At 40.5% G+C, this 21,325-nt stretch overlaps 1 protein-coding gene across 3 annotated transcripts in view; it reads left to right on the plus strand.

Annotated features, from left to right (window-relative positions):
- Positions 1-3,724: 3,724 nt before the first annotated feature.
- Positions 3,725-21,325, plus strand: part of CNTLN (centlein) — a 207,847-nt gene continuing 190,246 nt past the window's right edge. Inside the window, exon 1 of one of the 3 annotated variants that reach the window (XM_080574484.1) lies at positions 3,725-4,652. In XM_080574484.1, coding sequence (XP_080430610.1) covers positions 4,581-4,652 — 72 coding nt within the window. In that variant the 5' untranslated portion in view covers positions 3,725-4,580. The remainder of the gene's footprint in view (positions 4,653-21,325) is intronic. The other 2 variants (XM_080574486.1, XM_080574483.1) reach the window with 2 other exon arrangements.

Here is a 21,325-nt window from a genome sequence, read left to right on the forward strand (position 1 = left end):
TGTATACTCTGCGCAGTTTGGGTGGTCGTGGACTGAGTTGTCCCTTCCAGCAACCACTCCTCGGGTTAAGAAGGGTATCATGTCTCACTCCGTGAGCTTGGGTGGCCATGTACTCTTCACACCCTCTGTCAGGGTGATGGAACTCAGCTTTCCATTTTCCCATCCATAACCAGGTGACTCTCCCAGTTGGTCTATGACACAGGCTATACACCACATGTAAGGTCAAATCTCCACTCCTTCCTGAGGCCTGATTTTCCTAAGAATCAAATTAACAGCAAGACAATCAACTCCCAAGGCTCAACTAAACCCACCTCCTCTCTTACTGCAACACAAACCCAATCGCCCTCTGCCAGGGCAGCCAAACTCTGAAGACTGCTTCCTCCTCTTAATTACTTCCAGCTGCTAGTCCCTTCCTCTAGGCGTCTTGTTGCTGGCAGGTGCTATGGGGTGGGGCACATTTCATCCCCACATCCAGCACGCTGTTAACTGCCTCCTTCCTCAGTGCCTTGTTCCCTTGACATTCCCCAAGTTACATTAAAGTTCTGTGTTCAGTGTCGTGAAGAGTGCAATGTCTCAGCCTACGACCTAATTTAAAAGGCAATGGAAAACTGCAGCCTTCGTGGTTGCAAAGGAAGACATTCTTCTGATGCAGTGCTAGATGGCCCTTGGGCAATATGGAGCACTGACTCTGGGGGACGCAGACTGCCTCTCTTGTTGGCGCTTATATACCAGGCATGGTGTGTAGTAGAGAAGTATGAACTAAGTCCAAAGTGAACTTCCTCAAGAAGCCGCATCCTTGTGACTCTGATAAACTCTGGGAGGCTTTTTTTGGTTTTAGCTCTTGCCTTTCTAGGAGCAGATCAGACATCTGTTACCTTCTTGCTCTCCTTGTGTGATCGTGAGATGACAAGGACACTTTTTTTGCATTGAGCAAAGAGAGAGAGGTGCTACCAGTGGTCCTCTGAGTCCCTGTGCCAGCTAGTCTAGACTCTACACTGACTTTGTCCAACACCGATTTCTACACTGTGCATATTCTATTGAATATATTGTAATGGTAGGAATGAGGTTCAAAGTTGTATCTTTTATTAGATGCATTGGAAGAATGTGCAGATTTGATCAAATACTTACTTTACCAAGTTGTTGCACTTAAACAGTTTTCTGCTCTCTTAGTTTCAACAAGTGGTATAATACCACATATAACTGTTTCCTACAAACCTTGCCACTTTTATATCTGATTACCGCTATAGCATGAAGAGTTTTGGGATGTAACATACATTATTTACAGTCATCGCAAGAGTGAAAAGGATGTTCTCTGTTCCACTGAATGCATAGAAAAGCTGGCTTATAGCTATTCTATTAAAAAACAAAACAAAACAAACAAACAAAAAAACCACCACCACCACCAACAGAAAACACAAACCAAAATCACAAAATCCAAAAAACTAGAACCTTGACTTCAAGCGCGTATGATCTGAATTCATTGTCTAAACAAGACTTAACATTTTTCTAAGGTTACAATATGTTCCTGAAGAACATAAATTACGAAAATCTTGAAGATACAGCCAAAAGCTACTAGAAATAATTTCAGCAACTTTGGCTTCTCTTGCTTACTGTAGCTGAAAAGCAGTTTCCAGAAAGGACCTCTTTGATGATGCTGTTTCTTGTCAAACTACTGGGGTGGACAAGAGTGGTCAACATAAAGCTCCTAGGAGATATACAAATTCCGTAGCAGAAAATGTTAACACTTCTAATTAAAATCAGAACAGTGACAGCACCTTTTGTTTAAAACAAGATATGAATGCTCTCTTATATACTTGCATTTCTTGAATTCTAATAATGCAGTATGGAGGGTTGCCACAGTAGATGGAATAATGTTTTACTTTATGTTTAGGTAAGGATAGGAAACAGGCAAACAGGAAAGAAAGAAATGAGGTGATCAAGAGTAATTGCAACATATTTGTTATGTGAACACTTTTCAAAGAAAGACACGGAATTTCCCAACTGCAAAAAAACCTAACCTAACCTAACCTAACCTAACCTAATTAAAAAAACAAAAAAACAAAAAAACCAAAACTGAAAGAAAACAAAAAAACTAACCAACAACCAAACAAATAAACAAAAAAAAACAAAGCACCAAACAAAATGTTTATGTTTCCTGTCACAGCAGTAACATAGTGAACACTTTTATTTGTATACCTTTAATTTTTTTTTTTTTATCTGACAAAAGCCATATCAACTGAATTTCAGTTCTGTAGTATAACTGTGTCTATTGAGAGACCTTCTGCAAGTGGGAAAACCACTAAAGGATGAATCTTTTCTCAGGCCATGTACAGGGAAAATTTCATGTGTTGAGCCTGTGCCAACTAAATTTTTCTTTTTCATTAGTAAAATATGGAATCCAAAGTGAAGTATTTAGACCTGGAAGAATTTTGCCTAATATTCTCATATGTTTGATAGCTGTAAATGCAGGTGTTCCAAAATCATAAGATTTTTGAGAAAGGTGATGTACAAAATGCTCCAAGACAAGGCAAGGTCTCCACAATCATCAAAGCTCGCCAACTGCATGTTTTAAGTTTTAAAAAATATTCTAAGAATTATCATGAATCCTATTTGGGTTAATAACTTGAAACTTTATAGAGTGACATAACTTATGAAATGGCAGTTAAGGAATTGTGAAGGTATACAAAAATATCACATTTATGAAAGAATAATCTGTCTATAAGAGTCAATTGTGTACTTAGTGTGATGAAGTTGTGTTTACCGTAATGGCTTATGCATTCATTTCCCTTCTAAGTTACAGGGCTACAGGAATTGTGGCTTTCTGTTTTGTGCTGTGTCAATCTGTGAACCAAACCCCTGTAACGTCTGAATCTTTTCAGCTAAACTTTGAATGACCTTGTACTTGGAAAATGTTTTTAAATCCTGTTTAGTCATTATACTTGTTCAGTAGCTAATCCAAGTACTTTGTTTTGCAAGTAAAGTTAGCTTCTCGTTGCCCACGTGTAATAGGGAACATATGGTCAAGGGGACAATGATAAAAATATTAGGAAATAAATAGATGAAAAGTTAAAAAAGACGGTTATTATGAGGTGGGGATGTGGAAAAAGTGAAAGCTACATATTAAATTGCAATGGGATAGCTTAAGGGAAAAGAAAAAAAAAGTTATGTCCCTTAAAAAAAGGAAAGGTAAAAATGTAAACACATTACAATTATGGCAGGATAGCCATTATAGTTATGTGAGCATGTAATAACACATAAAGATAAATAATTGAAGGTGTAAGATTCTAACGGGAAACACGATATTGATCATGTAGTTGCTGAATCTTACACCTACATATAACGGGACAGAGAATACTCAGATGTGGTGTCTCATCTTTACATTTACACCAATAACTCCACAGATAATAATTTCAGTCATAATAAAAATACTTTTATATACAATTAATAATGTAAAGCATATTTTGGCTTTGACTAGTCACTTTCTTATCCTTCTGAGAAGGCATTGAGCTCATTGTGCTGCAAAAACCAACTTCCAAAACCAAAGGCATCACCAAGGTCTTTTGTCAGAGCCATGGGAGGAAGGACTGGACATTTTAATGTATGTTCTAACTCCCATGATGTATAAACCTCCTTCACCTGTCTGCATGTTAAGAATTTTGTGTTTTGCCACAGTGGTACATTCAGGGCAACTTTTCTGAAATCTGTGGAAACGTGATGATGGAGGGGAAAAGGCACACATCTTAGATGTGAAAACAGTCCTATGGCAAGGTGGATACTGTTGAAATGCAATTCAATTGGTGGTCTTTCCCAGGCTAAAAACATCCCTAACTTCTTTTTTACTTTCAGCTTCTTTTTTCATGTGTTTGGGAAAAGTTCTAGACTTTTCTTGTACTTTGTTTCTCATGGCCACTATAGGAAACTTGCAAAGATCTGTTTTGGCAACACCGTTTAACCCTTTATTTCAAAACTTGCTGTTACACAAGCGTTCTGGATTTAAGACCGGGACGTGCACACTCCCGAATATTCCAAAAGATCTAACGGCCCTTCCACGGCTTCCCTCACTTCCAGCTGTAGGGTCTGAGACCCAACTCAAGCAATAAACCCCGACGATCTGCCCAAGCGATACAAGCCCGGACGTTCCCGCACCTCAGGACGGGCAGGAATGTGTCGGCCCCCCACGTGTGAGGCAGCAGCCGCTACCCCGTGACGGGAGAAGGGGGCGGGAGCCCTGCCCCGCCCTGCCGGCTGCCAGCCCCTGTCAGCGGGCAGCGCGACGCTGCCGCACCCCGACCCTCCCGGCGGCCGTTGGCGCTGACAGCGCTTGGCACTAACGGCCGCCGCAGGCGTCGCGCGGCTGCTGCGCATGCGCGGCCGCTCCGCTCGGGCGGGCGAATTCAAACGCGCCCTCGCGGCCCTGCTCGTTGTCGGGGTAGCGGCTGCTCTGACGTCATCGCGCCGCGTCCTCCTTCGCTCCGCTTTCCGGCGCTGGCGGCGAGCGGGGAGCGGCGGAGGGGAGCGGGGCGGAGGGGGGCAAAGTTTTACGCGCCCGCCCGCCCGCTCGCCCCCGCCGCGCCGCTCCCATGGCCTCGTCGCGGGTGGCGCTGCTGGAGGACGAGCTGCGGGGGCTGGCGGAGGAGCTGAGCCGCTGCCAGGTGCGCCAGGGCGTGGCGGAGCGGGGAGCGCGGCGCGGCGCGGAGCGGAGCGGGCGGGACCCCCCCTGGGGACGCGGGTTCGAGACCCGCCGGCGGCGAGCAGGGAAGAAGGGAGAGGTGCGGGGAGGCCACAGCGCTGTTGCCGCCTCGCCTCGGCCCCCGTCCTCAGCACCTGTTAGGTGGTCCCGGGCTCGCTCTGGTGCCGCCGGGCCTGCGGGGCTGTTCCCCCCGCGGTGCCGAGGCACGGAGCGCTGCGAACTCCGGGGAAGCTGCCCACGCGAGGGGGTTACCTCAGGGGGTCTGAGCTGTCCCCCGCTGTGTGACTGAGTGTGCCCGAGCAGTTCCTCAGGTTTCACTAGCAGTCGCGGACGTACTTTGAGGAGTTCCGCTCGGACAGGCGTCTTTCAGACGTGCTTTCATCATTCCTCCTGTTCATCACTTGTGTTTGCTACTTACTACGTTTAAAGATGACAGCTGGCTGTTAGGATGAGGTACCGTCATGGCAATCTGCTCCAGCCAAACTAATCTAGAAGAGGGGAAGGTGATGTCTCATGCTGCAGTTGCTTTCTGACTCGCTCCCTCCGTGATAGCCCAAACAGTGCTGTGCTGTGTGGCTGGTCTGTTTAATTCCACAAAGGCCAGGGCACAGGCGTGTAGTCATACCTGTGAGCTGAAAACAGTGCCCACGCAGGAGTTAGGAGCTGTTTGTTGCTTCAGACAGCATCGGTGCACCTGCCAGCTGGTGCTGGTTGTGTTACAGGCCGAATCCAGACTTGGAAAAACTTGTTGTGTTGGAGAATTAAGGGGAAGGGGAGCTGTCAATAAAAATCCTTTTTAGAAATACAGAATAATGAATGGTTTGGGGAGATCTTAAATGTCCCACAGGAGAAGTTTAGAAAACTCTTTAATGATAATTGTTTCCCCTTCTCATCATGCAGATCTGCGGTATCAGATGACGTTTGGTGGAGGCGGAACAAAGATCCTCTGCTCATTTGCTAACTGAACATAAACTATGTGTTACTAAAACCTAGTAGCATAAAATGTTTCGGAGAACGTTATAAATAAGAGAAACTTTGAAGGAAACAGTACAAATTTAAACTTCCAATCACTTTCGTAGTGTAACTTGATGTACACAAATTAAGTATCCGATTCTCCTTTAGATTCATTCAATACATGTGCATTTCTACTTGTTCCTGGATTAGATGAAACCACTCCAATCACCTTAAAGTTAACACACAGAAACAATTTTAAATGTATTTCCTTTATAGTCTCATGCATATTATCCTACCGTTGTTGTGTCTTCTCTTGTGTCAGCTTTCTGAAAGGGAAGCAAGTGGAAAAAGAATACGGAAGTAGCTCCTGCATTTGAAAACAAAACACAGTCTGTGTTCAGCAGTAATCTCTTCAGCTCTAGGTTGAACCAAATATGTACGATCCTTCTAATAATAGTGTAGTGGATGCATGTCTTCAGCATTTATTTCAGGTTATTAATAAAATAGAAAGGGAATTGAAGCAGTAATATATAAGCAGATATTCTCTGAAAGCACTGCATTGTAGACATCCATGTGTTTACCGCATTACTAATCCATCAAGAAATGTAGGGAAACCTGTTAAAACCTATTTATGTGGTTTATGTAAGCATGAGAAGAAGGGAGAAAACAGATTTTATTCAATAAAAGAGGTGGTACCTAGTTAATTATGCAGCTTTTCCAAAGTAAGGTTTGTTGAAAACTATAAGTCACTTTCAAAGTTAGGTGAAGTTGCTCTGAATTCGGGTGGGAACTAAAATAGACTTGAGTAATATTTTTCAACTGGTATAGCAGTCAACTAATAGCTGAAATATTCAAGAATGGTTAATCCATTTGAAGTTATTACTTCATTACAAACACTCTGTGCAAAGACAGATCCTTTAAATCATAAGTATATACAGGCAATTGTTGATGTTGTGCTGTTCTAATTTCTTTACAGTTGAACAGGAAGTTGTTACTAACTGACTAACTCACTTACTGGAATTGTATTTTTTCTGCTGTGATTTACTTCCAGATGAAATTTAGGAAGATCTTCTGTGGTTCTTAAGTTCACCAAACACTTGTATGTTTTGCTAATCGGAATCATGTGGTTGTTTAAGTTGGAAGGGTTCTTCTGAGATCATCCGTTCCAACCCACCCTACTTGAGCAGGGTCAGCCAAGCAGGTTGCTCAGAATGGTGTCCACTCAGGTCTTGAATATTTCCACCGATGGAGGCTCTGCAACACTGCAAGGGCAACCTGTGCCCATCTGTAAAGACTGCACAATAAAAAAGCATGTTTCAGTTTCCATCAGGACTTTTCTTGTCTTTATGTTTTATTTTTTTTTGGGTAGGTTTATCTAACTAAACAGGGGTTGTAGTCTGGAGGAGACTCAGGGGAGACCTTGTTGCTCTCTACAGCTACCTGAAAGGAAGGTGTGGGGAGCTGGGGGTCAGCCTCTTCTCACAGGTAACTAGTGATAGGACTAGAGGGAATGGCCTCAAGTTGTGCCAGGGGAGGTTTAGGTTGGAAATTAAGAGACATTTCTTCTCAGAAAGAGTAGTCAGGCATTGGAAGGGGTTGCCCAGGGAGGTGGTGGCATCACCGTCCCTAGGGGTGTTTAGGGAAAGGTTGGACGTGGTGCCTGGGGACATGGTTTAGTGGGTGACATTGGTGGTAGGGAGATGGTTGGACCAGATGATCTTGGAGGTCTTTTCCAACCCTAATGATTCTATGATTTTGGAGACTACCTTAGCTGGCATTTTGAATAGAAGCGTTATGTAAATACACTCTCACTAATGTCCTTCTTCAGGTTAGCTTTTATTCCAGCAACTGGATAAAACTACATAAGCTTTTTTCTTCTAGGATTGTTGCACTCAAATACTAATAACCTGCCCTTCCAAAACAGACTTCCCAACTGAAATCTAGTTTAGCCTTACTGATATTCAAAATGTACCAGATCTAAGGTATTTTAGATATTAGCCTTTAGGTGTGTGTGTGTGTGTGTATATATATATACATACATCCAATATGTGTGTGTGTATATATGTATGTATATATTGCAAAGGAGAAAAAATAGTTTATCAAATAACCGAGGTTGAAAGTTTTCCTTAGTTCCAGGGAAGACTAAACAAGTTTTTAGGAAATGTAGAGCTGTATATCTTACATCTAGGTAAAATCTGCCGAGCTTCGTTTCTACTTCTCCACGTCTCCTCGGGCTACTATATTTTCTGTCATATAAACTGCACTTCCAAAACAGTCTCGCCTCTGGGAACTGGAGTCCGCTGATGATGACTGCGTACATGGAAGGCATTTCTGGCTTATACAGCTCCTGAGTCTTAATGGAAGTGTTGAGCATGCTGGTTGTGTTCCGTCTAGCCGTAGTGCTCCAGGCTGCTGCCTCTCCTGCAACAGGATCCTGGAGTAGCTGGCCATTTCTCTCATCTGGTGTGGTAGCCCTTACCTTCTGGTTTAGGTTCTTTTTCCTCTCGACATCTTTTTGCCTTTTGAGGTAATGTTTTCAACCATGTAAAGGTACCTGCAGAGCCAAGTACGATGTTTTGAAGATTTCACTTTTTCCCCACCTTTTTTTTTTTTTTCCCCCAAAGCTAAGATTCTCCTGGTAAGTCTAGACCTTGGCAGCTTTTGACTTGCAGTATTTGGTGTTTTCTTTAGTGCTCCTAATGACACTGGGCGCTTGAATCACAGTAAGTGGCTTCTTGAAGCTGAGCATGTGAGAAGACTTCAACAACCATTTTTTTGTGTTTACTGTAAAAACTGATGTTGATTTGCAGCTCTGCAATGTAAATTGTAAAAAAAAAAAAATAAATATCCGAGGCATGTTTGCCTCTGGTATTATGCTGTTTGGGAAAATTACGATTGCTGTGTCTGCAGTAGAGCATTATATAATGATTTTAACAGTCATTTAATAAGCAAGTCTTAACTTAAGTGCCTCTCTTCTCCTAATTTTACTTGAGAATAACTTGAGTAATGGAGTAATTTTCCTGAACATGATTGGAAAGGAAACAAGGATATTTTTCTTTGGGACCTTGTTGTTCCAGTTCTGTGACTGGCTCAACATTGTTGGGGGATGATGGGAACGCAAAGGTCGAGCAGTAAGTTATAACACATCTGGTCTCTGTTATTTGCTTTAACTTCTGCAATCTATTTTGGGGTTTTATACTTCTGCCTACCACCTAAATATCTTGAGAGCCTTCCATGGAAAATCTTTAACAGCTATGTCCTTATTCCTCCCTGGAGTTCTTGGCTCTGCTTGGTGTTTAAAAGATCTGGCCTGTGTTCTCCCCCGCTCCTTTTCCCTTGTGATTCTGTATGTTTTATTTTTATTTTATTTTTTTCCTGGGCAGATGGAGGTGTTGTTTTTTGCAAGTGTAGTGGCTTGTGGTAAAGGAAATCAGGGTGGCTTATATGTGGTTTTTATTTTTTTTTAAGGGGAATGATTTGCTGTATCTCTGGAAGCTGACTCTTTGAGCGGAGTTTCTGTGCCAAGAATATTTTTCTTTAGCTTTGATGTGCTTTCTCTTTAATCTTGTGAATACCTTAAAACAAACAAAAAACATACCTGGTGACTGTGTTAGAAATTGATTTGTAGTGTTTTCTGTAATTGATTTCTTGCAATCATTTTTTCTGTGGAAGCAGTTTCATTTGGTACAAAATAATATGCATTTGGAAAGCAGAAGATGTGCATCTTGGTAATCTTGCTGTCAGTCTCTTAACTGCTGAATTACATAGGCTTCAATGCACCCAATTCCCTAACCAAAAGGATAGAAAAGATTCATTAAAATATCACGTAGTGAAACTGAATTCTTCATTGAATCCTTGCTTTCATTCAGTCTGACAGAGTGATTTGAGACTGGGATTTTTGTATCCAATTGTCTTCTGTTGCTGGAAACAAGTTGGAAGAAACAGGCACGTGTTGTGCCTTTTATTTATGCTACTGGTGATAACTACATGACTTCAGTATGATTAGCTTCATTTCATATTTTCTAAAAATCTTACCCATTGTTAGTCTAAACAGCCAACTGCCTTCACCATTTTATTAATTGGAGCTTTGGCTACAAAAGTAACACTGCAACTCATTCTGCTAAAATAAGGTGGGATTTTTCCTGCTTGTACTTCCCTTCCAACTCCATGGTTCTGCAAAGAACCAAGAGTATCGTAACTGCTTTCTGAAGTTATATGTGCTGATTTTAGGCACGTCTTGTTAATGTAAACTTCTGTAGCTCGCATGCTTTTCCTAGCAATGACGGTTATAAAGCCCACGGCTTTGCTATATAGGAGTTAATAGGTGTACACAGCTGTAACTAAGTAACAGGTCCCTCAAGCATGCAGCACTGCATGGTTTATACCCCTGACCGTAATATTTGGTCAAAGAAACCATACTGCAGTTTACGGTTTTCTGTTTATGAAAGCAGAAACTTCTCCATTAGTCAGAAAGTTGGGAACCGATCACTAATCTGTGTATGTGTATTCTGCAGTGGCCGATTCTCAGGTTGCTGTCAGGTTCCTACAGTTTCTGTCAACAGGTGATAAACATAGATGGAGAAAAAAGTGATCTTCCTGTAGTTGCTGTTAATGTTGCTTCTGTCCATCATCAGGGATTGAGAAGATGTTTGTAGGAATGGGCTGTGAATGTCCATAACCGTGATGGGGTAGAAGGGGAATGAAGAAGGTGGGCTGTTAGTCTGTGGAAGGTGGAGTGGCTGGGGCGACAGCTGCTTCTAGTTTTGTTTTGTGTTTCATGTTTCCTGCTGATCTTGGAAAGCTGTGCGCAGACCTGCTCTGGTCTTTGTGCCCGATTTTACACTGCTTGCAGAAAAAGAATAGTACTTCTGTGGACAAATGGACTGTCTTGTTTTGATCACTTCGTGGGTCAGGGCAGGATGTAAAATATTCTATTTGGTATTACTAGCATTAATCACAGATAGGATTGCTATAACAAACCTTTTTATTATGAAAAATAATCCATTACCTGGAAAAACATGCCTTCTGTCCTTCTTGACCAATGTAATAACCAGGACACCCACTGAAAATTGAATGAAGCTATGATAACATTGATTTATAAGCATTTTTAAACAAAATATTTACAAGTAAATGTGAAAAATGTATTTAATAGGTTAAAAAAGAAACCAAGACATTGTATTTTCTGCATGAGTAGCTATTTTACATGCATGTTGATTGTACATGGTAAAAATCTTTTCAAGTCAATAGCTGTGAATTGGAGCTAATACTATAGAAGAAAAACATGGTTCTTCCTTAGTGATTTGCTTTTATGTCAAGCTGTTTTTTCTTCTCTCTTTGTAACCAAAATGTAAGTGGTTGTGAACTACCAGTATAAGAATTTGAATGCATTAGTTTTTCTTCTGGATGAATTGTTGATATCTGTATACTACTGTTCCTTCAAAATGGGGCAAAGTGTTTAATGCTTCCATTCATTAAATACTGTTTTCTTTTATTAGTGATGAAGACAAGTCCACATATTCATTGGTACAGTGGGATTCCAGCTGTTTAGTGCTTTGTGTTTTTGTTTTGTTTTGTGTTTTTTTTTTTTAATTTTTATTTTATACCCTTATATTTTGCTGTAAGGAGTCTAGATCACGTGAGTGTGATCGGTACAGGTGCTGTTAATAAAGACCTTACTCTGTTGTACACAGAGAAATAACATTGTTGAATAGCAAAGTTTGTTCACTCTTTTTTTCTTTTGCTTTTATTTTTCACAAATTTTAACTAACAAGAGTGAAATTCAATGTATTTTGTCTTTTCTTCTGAAAAAATATGGAATATTGGAATACTGTGAAGATGAACTGAGAGTGAGATTTGTTAAAAATATGTATTTTGACATTCATTTTAGTTATCTGTTTGCAGCATATCTGTGATATGAGTATTTCAAGTTGTCCCTAGAGTGAGTGGGAAACAAAAATTTGGTATAGAGTTAGGCATGAGTGGAAAGGTACCTTTTATGGGAACAACAAAAATATGCTGTTTCTCAGTAAAGAAATTAATGTTTTACGTGTAGAGAAGTAGACTCTTGCTTGTAATTTTTCCAACTGCATTGAGAGTAATTCTAGAACATACTGAGATTTCTACACGTACCAAACTGCATGAATTTACAGATTCAGCATCCTGTTTTTTCCCAGTCAAATGTATTTTGGTTCAGGAGGAGGTATGCTGTTTTTAAGGATAGACTTCAGGTAATCTTGTTTTTCTTTGTTACTGTTGAGCGTGCACTTTTTCAGTGATTTCATTTGCTGTTTAGTTCATAACTTTCAAGATGTGCAAATGTCATTCTACTATTTGTCCTCAGTTTCAGAGGCGCTTTTATGGAAAGTACTATGAAGTAATTTCAGAAAGATTTAATGGATGTGACAGACCCACATTCTGCTTGATTAGTTTGATAAGTCAGACTTAATATACACAAATGTGTGGTCATATTGTCTGTAAAATTAAACTACTCATGGATTCCCCTATTCTGAAATGCATTGAAACTCTCAAAGGCGTTCTGATTATATTAATCCAGAGCATTGTATTTAAGTAAACACCAACTCTGAAGCCCATGCTGAAACTTCCAGGTCATTCTCTGCTTTCAAAACCACAGCTGAACTCTTAGAATAACACTCATAACTCTAGCACTTAAAGGTTTTGTGCAAAATTTGTCCTATTCTATGCATCTTCATTCATATTCTGTGCTGGACACATGCGGTGGTTTTACCCAGCGGGGCAGCTGAACTCCACCACAACTGCTCTCACATTCCCCCTCCTCAAAAGAAGAGGGGGAGAGGAAATTACACTGGAAAGGAAATAAGGCTCGTGGGTTGACATAAGGATGATTTAATTAATGAGAAAAGAAAGAGGAGGAAAAAAGAAGAACAAGTAAAGGCCGTGTGGAAGCACAGAGAAAGGGGAAAAAAATCCCTACTTCCCTTCAAAGAGCAATGTTTGGCCACGTCCCCAGAAGCAGGGCCTCAATACGCGTAGTGGTCGTTTGGGAGGATAGACGTCTTCATAACGAGAGCCCCCCCCTCCTTCCCCTCCCCCACCTTTTATTGCTGAGCGTGACACCACATGGTATGGAATATCCCTGTGGTGGGTTTAGGCCACCGAAGGGATATTTGCCCTGGCCATGTCCCCTCCCCACCTCTTGCCCAGCCCCAGCCTGCTGGCTCTTGGGGGGTTTGGAGGGAGTCTTGGTGCTGTGCCAGCACTGCTCAGCAACAGACCTGGCACTGGTGTGATACCAGTGCTGTTCTAGCTACAAGTGCAACACACAGTATTTGTTACATAGGGCACTGCAGGGAAAGGTAACTCCATCCCAGAGCCAGTGCAACCTCATACTTGCCAATGACAAAGAGCTTCCTGGAAACGTGAAGGTTAAAGGCAGCCTTGGCTGCAGTGACCATGAGATGATGGAGTTCAGGATCCTTTAGGCAGTGATGAAGGTGAAAAGCAAGCTCACGGCCCTAGACTTCAACAGAACAGACTTTGGCCTCTTTAAATTTCTGCTTGAAAGATTGTCATGGTATAAGGCCCTGGAGGGAAGAGGGGCCTGAAAAGCTAGTTAATATTCAAGGATCTCCTCCTCCAGGCTCAAGAAAGGTCAATCCCAACAAATAAGAAGTCAGACAAAAAATGTCAGGAGGCCTGTATGGATGAACAAGGAGCTCCTGGCCAAACTAAAAAAAAGAAACATGATAGAAACACAAAAAAGGAAGTATACAGAGGGTGGAGGCAAGAGTGGATAACCTAGGAGGAATACAGACACTGTTGTCCAAGTATCCAGGCTTAAAATTATGGAGGCTAATGCCTGGGTGGAATTGAATCTGGCCAGAGATGGCAAGGATAAGAAGGGCTTCTATAAGCATATCAGTAATAAAAGGAAAACATAGGGAAAATGTGGGCACACTGCTACACAGTGTGGGGGATCTGGTTACACAGCACAGTGGAAAAGCCCAGGTACTGAATGCCTTCTGTGCCTCAGTCTTTGCTAGCAAGACTGTCCTTCAGGAATCCCAGGTCCCAGAGACAGGGAAAGACTGCAGCAAGGAAGCTGTACCTTTTTGGGAAGAGGATCAGGTGAGGGAATGCGTAGGCAAACTGAATGTACTTAAGTCCTTGGGCCCTGAATGGATGCACCCATGAGTGCTGAGGGAGCTGTCAGATGTCATCATGAGGCCACTGTCTGTAATGTATAAGCTTGAGAAATGTCTGCCAGGAACCTCATGAAGTTCAACAAGGGGAAGAAGTGCAGAGTCCTGTGTCTGCAGAACAACCACCCCAGGCACCAGCACGTGCCGGGGGTCACCCAGCTGGAAACAGCTCTGCAGAAAGGGACCTGCGGGTCCTGTTGGAAACCAACCAGGCCATGAGCCAGCAACGTGGCCTTGTGGCAAAAATGGTGAAGGGTATCCTCGGCTGCATGAGGGGAAGTACAGTCACCACATGAAGGGAGGTGATCCTTTCCCTTGGTTCAGCACTGGCGACGCCTCACCTGGAGCACTGGGTCCAGTTCTGCGTTCCCCAGTACAAGAGGGACCTGGAGCTACAACAGACAGCCCAACAAAGGGCAATAAAAGTGATCAGTGGAGTGGAGCTGATCTCACATGAGGAAAGGCTGGGAGAGCTGGGAGTCTTCAGCCTGGAGAAGAGGAGGCTCGGGGTGGGGGGGATCTCATCACTGCCAATAAATACCTGAAGGGAGGGTGCGGACAGGACAGAGCCAGGCTCCTTTCTGTGGTGCCCAGTGCTGGGACTGGAGGCAGTGGGCACAAACGGAAGCACAGGAGGCTCTATCTGAACATCATGAAGCGCTTTTCCACTGTGAAGCTGACCAAGCACTGGCACAGGTTGCCCAGAGAGGCTGTGTTTCTCCTTCCTTGCAGATAGGCAAAAGCCATCTGGACGTGGTCCTGGGTGAGTGGCTCCTGTTTGATCAGGGGGTTTTGGGCCAGATGACCTCCAGAAGCCCCTTCTAACCTCACCCCACCTATGATTCTGTGTAATTACTACAATGGGTAGAGTTAGATTTTATTCAAAGTTTTTAAGTATTTGCAGCTCAAAATGAAAACTCAGATGAGTTGCGTAAGAGGATTAAAGCAAACCTTCTCCTCTGGAAGTGAACCCTTTTCTTTCTCCTATCTTTTCATCTTTGAAAACAATTCTTACGTTGTTCAATCATTAAGTTGATGATCAGATTTTGTTTTCTTTGGGGTGGTCCTTTGGGGACTCACAAGCTGGACTTGATCCTTGTGGGTCCCTTCCAACTTGGATATGCTGTGATTCTATGAAGTTTCCAATATTGAGTACTCAGAAGAAACCAGCTGGTAGGGTAAAGCCTGTACCAGTGAATGAAGGCACGCGGAGCATCCTGATTGTGTAGTCTGTCCTAGAAAAGACAAAGAAATTTACTTTCTTTTAGCTACTTGGGGAGGGTGACATTTTGTGTTACGGGCCCATGTCTATCAGATAACTTATTTCTACTGTTTAGCTGATGTTGATTTCTGTACAGTCTTACTGTGATGGTACTGAAGTGACTTCTGTGATGCTACTTCACTGACTGTGCCATGTCAGACAAGAAGTATCATATTTCTTGTCACATGGTTATCAAATGAGTCCAATATTTATGTCAACAATGTGTAATAAAATTAGTCAGTTAAGTATGTTGCTGTCTTCTTGTCACTGATGGACTAATCTGAAGAGTCCATTTATGAAATCGTGTAATGACAGATAGCATCTTTTAGCGTGTGATGTGCAGTACCGTTGCCTAGACCACTGTTGCTACTTCAGCATTGTAACACAATAATACATCAACAAATTAATGCAAGAGAGCAAACTCAAGTTTGCTTTCAACAGAGTTCTCAGTAAGGACGCAATCTCTTTGTTTGTGTGCATGTTTACATGAATGCACATAAAAAAGCGGTATCCCATCTTTTTCCATTTTTGTTTCAAAGGCATTTTCTTTGTTGCCAAAACTATTAACAGAGACAAGAAACAATTATTTAAATAGAAACATAGTTAATCTGTTTTTCTAATGTAATAAAATTACTTGTTGGTTTTATACCCCTTCTAATTTAAGAAGATTACATTAAGGAATTGGGGATGGAGGTGGAGGGAGATACACTTGTTTGCTGGTGGCATCTGTTTTGAAGCTATCCGTCTGGTCAGGTCACATGCAGTCGTCTTACAGATCTATTGGGCAGTTAGGTGTGGCAGTGCATACTGTTTTTGAGTGACTCTTGTGAACGTAAAAATAACCTCATGTTCTCTTTGCAGCCCGGTGTGTATAAGGCACTTTGATTTCTTGTGAGGTAATTAATGGTCAGTCGTATCTTCTAGTCACTTTTTTAGACTATTGAAAAGCTTAGCACTTCGAAGATCAGACTTTGTAAAGCATAAGAGTGTTCTGTGCCATATGACCACTCAGGAAGACTGGGTGGGTTGTAGAGAAAATACCTCATATTTAGTAGTATACTACATGACTGGAACACGACAGTCTTCACCAAGAAATACTGACAGAACAGTATCTACTCAGTTTGCACTGGCAGCCTATTGGCAGTGTGTGTTTAAAAGTGACATGAAACATCAAGAAGAAAGTTTGTCACTTGCATATAAAATGTATACATCAGCTTAATTAAACGCCTGAGCTGTAATCAGAAGCATACTAGATGTTAGGAGAGTCTAAAACATACTAACGGTGTTCTTGCAAGTTTTTCAATGCTTACACCAGACATGTTATTTCATGCTTTTTCAGTCTTTCTGAAAGATAATCTGATACTTGCTCAGTCCTGTGTGTTACTTTGCATTTATGTATGGATTCTTTCTTCCAGCATGATGGTCATGTATATTTCACTCAGTAGAGAAATACTCACTTCATAATACGGAAAACTGTCAATGTCTGATATTGTAGAGTTCTTAATAAAAATTACAGTAAACCAATAGCTCCCTCTGTCCTCCCAGCTGTTTCATTTCCCCTTTTGGGGGTATCCACAGGTCTTCACTGTTTAAAATTTTAAATGAGAGTTTGTGTCCTCTTCTTTTCTAGCAATTGTTCCAGGGGGTAGTGTTTTTTGTTGTTTTTGCCTTTTTTTGGGGTGGTGGTGATTGTTCTGTTGCATGTGTGTTCTATTTCTGATTTCAGAAGGTGGTGTTTTGTTTAGTAAATTATCATTTGTAATGCTATAAAAATTTAGGGTATGGTATGAACACTTCTAATAGTTAACAGACTTTGAAATAAAGCAAAAGACCAAGAAGAATGCTGACTCCAAACTGTAGCTGAGATGCTTGATGTGTGATTTACACTAAAGGAGTTTTTTTAGTTTATCCTTGTTCTCAACACAGTTTATTATAGATATGTAAACAAAAACTAAACCTACATTTAACACCCAAATTCATGAATTAATTGTTCCTGTGAACAGAAAGATATTTTTTATGTTTTTGTCATTGTCACTGCTAAATTAAAAGCTTTTTTCTATCAGAATTCAGTAGCATTGCTTTAAAAGAATGCCAGCTAATCCTCCGTGATGAAGAGTTGTAAAAATACTAACAATTTTCTAAATATGGTGAGCTCCCTTTTTAGTTTCCTGTAGACAAATAACTGCGTGCGATATTTAAACAATTTTACATGCTTCTGATATCAAATGTCCAGAGCAATAATTTATGCTTGGATTTCTCTTCCGAGAAGGAAGGAAACTGCTTACATTGAAATGAGTATATTTGTCTTGCTCTGCATGTAAGCTTGAGGGATTCTGTGTTTTGTGACTTAAGCTAATGTTTAATAAATTCATGATTTTACTTGCAAGCAAGTACTTAAGATCTGGCTAGTTATGCCATATAACCTTGGTCTGTGAGTTGTCTTATGGTTGTCCCACCTTCTGAGCTTCTTGTTAAAAATCAGTAACAAAAATCAAGTTTGCTTTGCAAAGAGCAGGTTCAAGACCTAAGTTATTGTTTATTTCTGTATGTCTTTCAATATGATAATTGACTACTTTCATTGTAGACTGACGGAAAATCCCTCTTTTGTATGCAGTATACTTCACTTTTTGCTCCGTAATTCTCTAATTCTAGCATCCATACCTGATCATGGGATAAATGTCTTTATCTGACATTAGTTGTGTTGTGGATAATCTTAGTCTTAATGAGTAATTTGCAGTAACTTTCAAATGACATCGGTATTCTGCCTTTGTATATAAGTTCTCAGCTGTTCAAGGTACACTCTCTCTGACCTCTTGAGCCGCTAACGTACACTTGAGTAGGCTGAACGTTCCTTGGGTAGGCTGAAGATTGATATATCCCAGGCCTTGACAGCTGTAGTGTTTTTCTGTGCCAACTTCAGACTGTCTAAGCAGCCCTTTTTCAGAAGAAATTGTTTGGCTCCCAAGACCATTCAGGGAACAGCCTGACCAAGTCCATTAATTGTGCCAAGAGCTTAAAAAGACTATTTAAACTTCTTTCTATCTTAAAACTGTAATAATTTTTGGCTGATGCTCATATTCTGTTATACAAAATACAAAACTACTTGAAGATTTAGATGAAACAATTTTACCTCTGAAAATGTTTGACGTGTTAAAGTGAAGTAAGTCATGTTTAGTGGTAACTTATTAATAGCATTACATTCTCCTGATGTTTAATTGTGATAACGAGAAATTTTATATGCCTCCATGTTAAATTTCTTTCTAGTCATTGAGGTTCATAGATTTTTACTGCAGATGGTGTTTTATTTTGTTACTGGTAATATGTATTTGAAGGCACAGTTAAATATTTTGTTCTTGCTCTTTTGGCAGAAAGGCCAGTTAAGGAGAAAATTGCTGTCTTTTGTGTGCATTTACAGAAATACAAATATGCAGGAAAAGACATTTGTTCATTTAGGTCAGAATAGTTGATGATATATTTACCACATTACACTTTTACTTTTAAATACCAATTCTACCAATTCTTGCCATCAAAAATAACATTTATTAATATGGTGTTGTTCCGCAGTTGTGGAAACTTGTGTGATTTTATTTTATTCCCAGGCAGGCCACCTGGAAAGGGCGCTTTTTTTTTTTTTTTGAATTGGACACTACTTGTGTTCTGTTCAGCTATTTCTTTGAAGTTTACTTTGTGTACACAATTAAGATTCAATAAACCTTTACTGTGAGCTTTTTTTTTTCCTTTTTTTTCTATTTAAGTTAGGGTGGCTTTTTCATTCCTGCTTCATTTACTGTTCTTTCAGCACAGACAAAAATGTGGCAGAATTTAGAAGTAGCAATTTCACCTACATGAGTAAAACTTGGAGTCCATCTACAACTATATCACAGACTACTTTCAGAGCTGTCCAAGGAAGAGAAAATGATTTGAGGTTAATCTGAACTGCTTCTGTAATCAAAAAAAGATCAGTCATATGAGCACGTCTGTGTTCGTCTCTTTGAAACTTCATTATTTTGAATGCTATCAAAAGGCCAGTATTTGTTCGTGTTGCGGCAAAGTTCAGGTAGGAACTAGGTTGCCAGAGACTGAATATGTGTTGGATGTACAGCAGAAATCAGAGGAAGGTTGTGAGGAATTCCCTCTCCTGGTATTGTACATATATACTTCTTACATATTCATTAGAAACAGTTCAGTATATATACTGTAGTTCTTGCTTTGTGTGTGTAATGGGGAATGATGTGTTTAGAAGGATGTGACTGAAAGTTACACGTTGGTCTTGGGTCATCTTGTGAGGCACTGTGCAGCTCCCCAGCCTGAGGTCTGGAGTTTGTAGGAACCTCCGGGACAGCACAAAGGGCAGTCTCCCCTGCTTGTGTTGGGTCGAATGGTACTGGATAATGCTTCTTGGAGCCTTGCAGAAGGCTGAGTCTCTCAGCTCTTCTAATAAATAAATGAACAGAAAACCCAACAGCTACTTCTGTGCTGTTGTGTGCAGGACAGTAAAGGCAAAAGCTAAGGAAGACTGGTGGTAACTAAATCCAGTTTCTTAAAAAAGCAGACAAAACTAGACTGAACAAAAAGCCTATGAGCTGTTAAATTAGCATCAGTAATTTTGATTGTTTGACTCAAGTTTTTTGAACATTTGTGGTGGAATACTGTTTATACTTCTCTGTGCTCTAATGATGTCACGACCCTCAGGCTAATTTGTTAGTCATTTTAAGTAGTTCAATGCAAAAGTACACACTGAATCGTACATGAAAGATATAAATAAAAAATGTTCTTTTATCAGTTTAGCCCTGCTCTTCATATTGCCGATTAACTGAGATTTGAATTAAAATTATTTTGAAATTATAGTTAGTTTATTAGATATAGTAGTTTATTCCTATGTTGTGGTTCAAAAATTTCTTTATAGTTGAACTGATGCCATTTAGAGTGTAAGAACTGCTGACTTACTTAGTGTCCTCCTAAATAATTTAAAAGAAATCACGTTTCCATTGCTGTTATTTAGTGAGTTTTGGTTTGGCTTTGTGTGCTTTCTTTGATGGGCCCTTGAAAGAAGTACAAAACGTGTTTAGACATTCAAAATGCACAGAATCCACGTTCTTTATAGATCCTAATGTATTTTGGAAGCCTGCAGCAATTTTTCCAAACCTGAGAAACATTTTTATTTTTCATTCTGTTTCTGCCTGTGAAGAAACGATAGGTCATGCAGAATCTGCAATCTACACACACTGTGACTTTTCAGATGACATAAGGCATTTCCAAGACCTGCTCATTCTGGATTTTTTTGGGTAAACAGGAAGAAAGTGTAGAATTTATAGACTTTAGACTAGGTAAATAGAGATCCAGGATCATAAGTAGCATAAGGTGATAGCTCTCACTGAGAGGGTGTGTTGTTTGTTTTCAAAAAAGAGGTGGAGAACCATATTTGTGGCCTGATTTGAGTAACCTAATTAATATGATACCATTTATATGACACAGGCCTAGCTTGGGTGTTATCTTTCTGCAAAAAGCAAATGAGGTCATCTACTGTAATGCACCATAATCCTGTTAGTTATCTGTTTGCTTGCATGCAACAGAGTCACCGGACAGTCATTATACTGCTAACCCGATTTGTACAGTGATGTCTCTTTCAGCGGCTTTAAAAGAATAGTTTGTGCCCCAATTCTCTCTACATTAAGTTTTTGTTCCCTGTGTGGCTTTGTTTGCAATTACCAGAAATGAAGTCTCCCCATCAACACTTTAAATGTTGTGTACATCTTACGGTGGTAGTTTCATAAAACCAGAGAAATTTAACGTAAGACAAACTCTTTTTTTCTTTATGCTGTAGTCCAGTTTGTGTGTAAGCTGGTAATAACTTGAAATTGTAGGATCTTTATGACCAGAGTCTTTCTTTTATTTACTTACTAACACAATCAGAAGCCTAGTCTGATTTGTAGTTAGTGTTAGTAATGCATTCTTAAAATAGGTAGGTGAATTTTTCTGGGTTTATAGCAATATGTTATTAAAGCATCAGATTTTCATAAAGTTTTCTTTCCTGTGCAGTTGAAGAAGTTGGTGGTATTTAAAGATTTCAACGCATATAAACTAGGAATGACAGTATTCGAAAGAATAAGATATTTCTGAAAAAAAAAAGTCAACACAAAAAGTCAACTTGCTGCCCTCAGGACCTAAACTGCACCATTTCAAGGTCACTGGAGCCGAGGCTGCCCTTGAGTTTTACATTCTCCACCAGTCCCTCCTTGG

Source organism: Anser brachyrhynchus, assembly GCF_964034855.1.
Source record: "Anser brachyrhynchus genome assembly, chromosome: Z".
NCBI lineage: Eukaryota > Metazoa > Chordata > Aves > Anseriformes > Anatidae > Anser > Anser brachyrhynchus.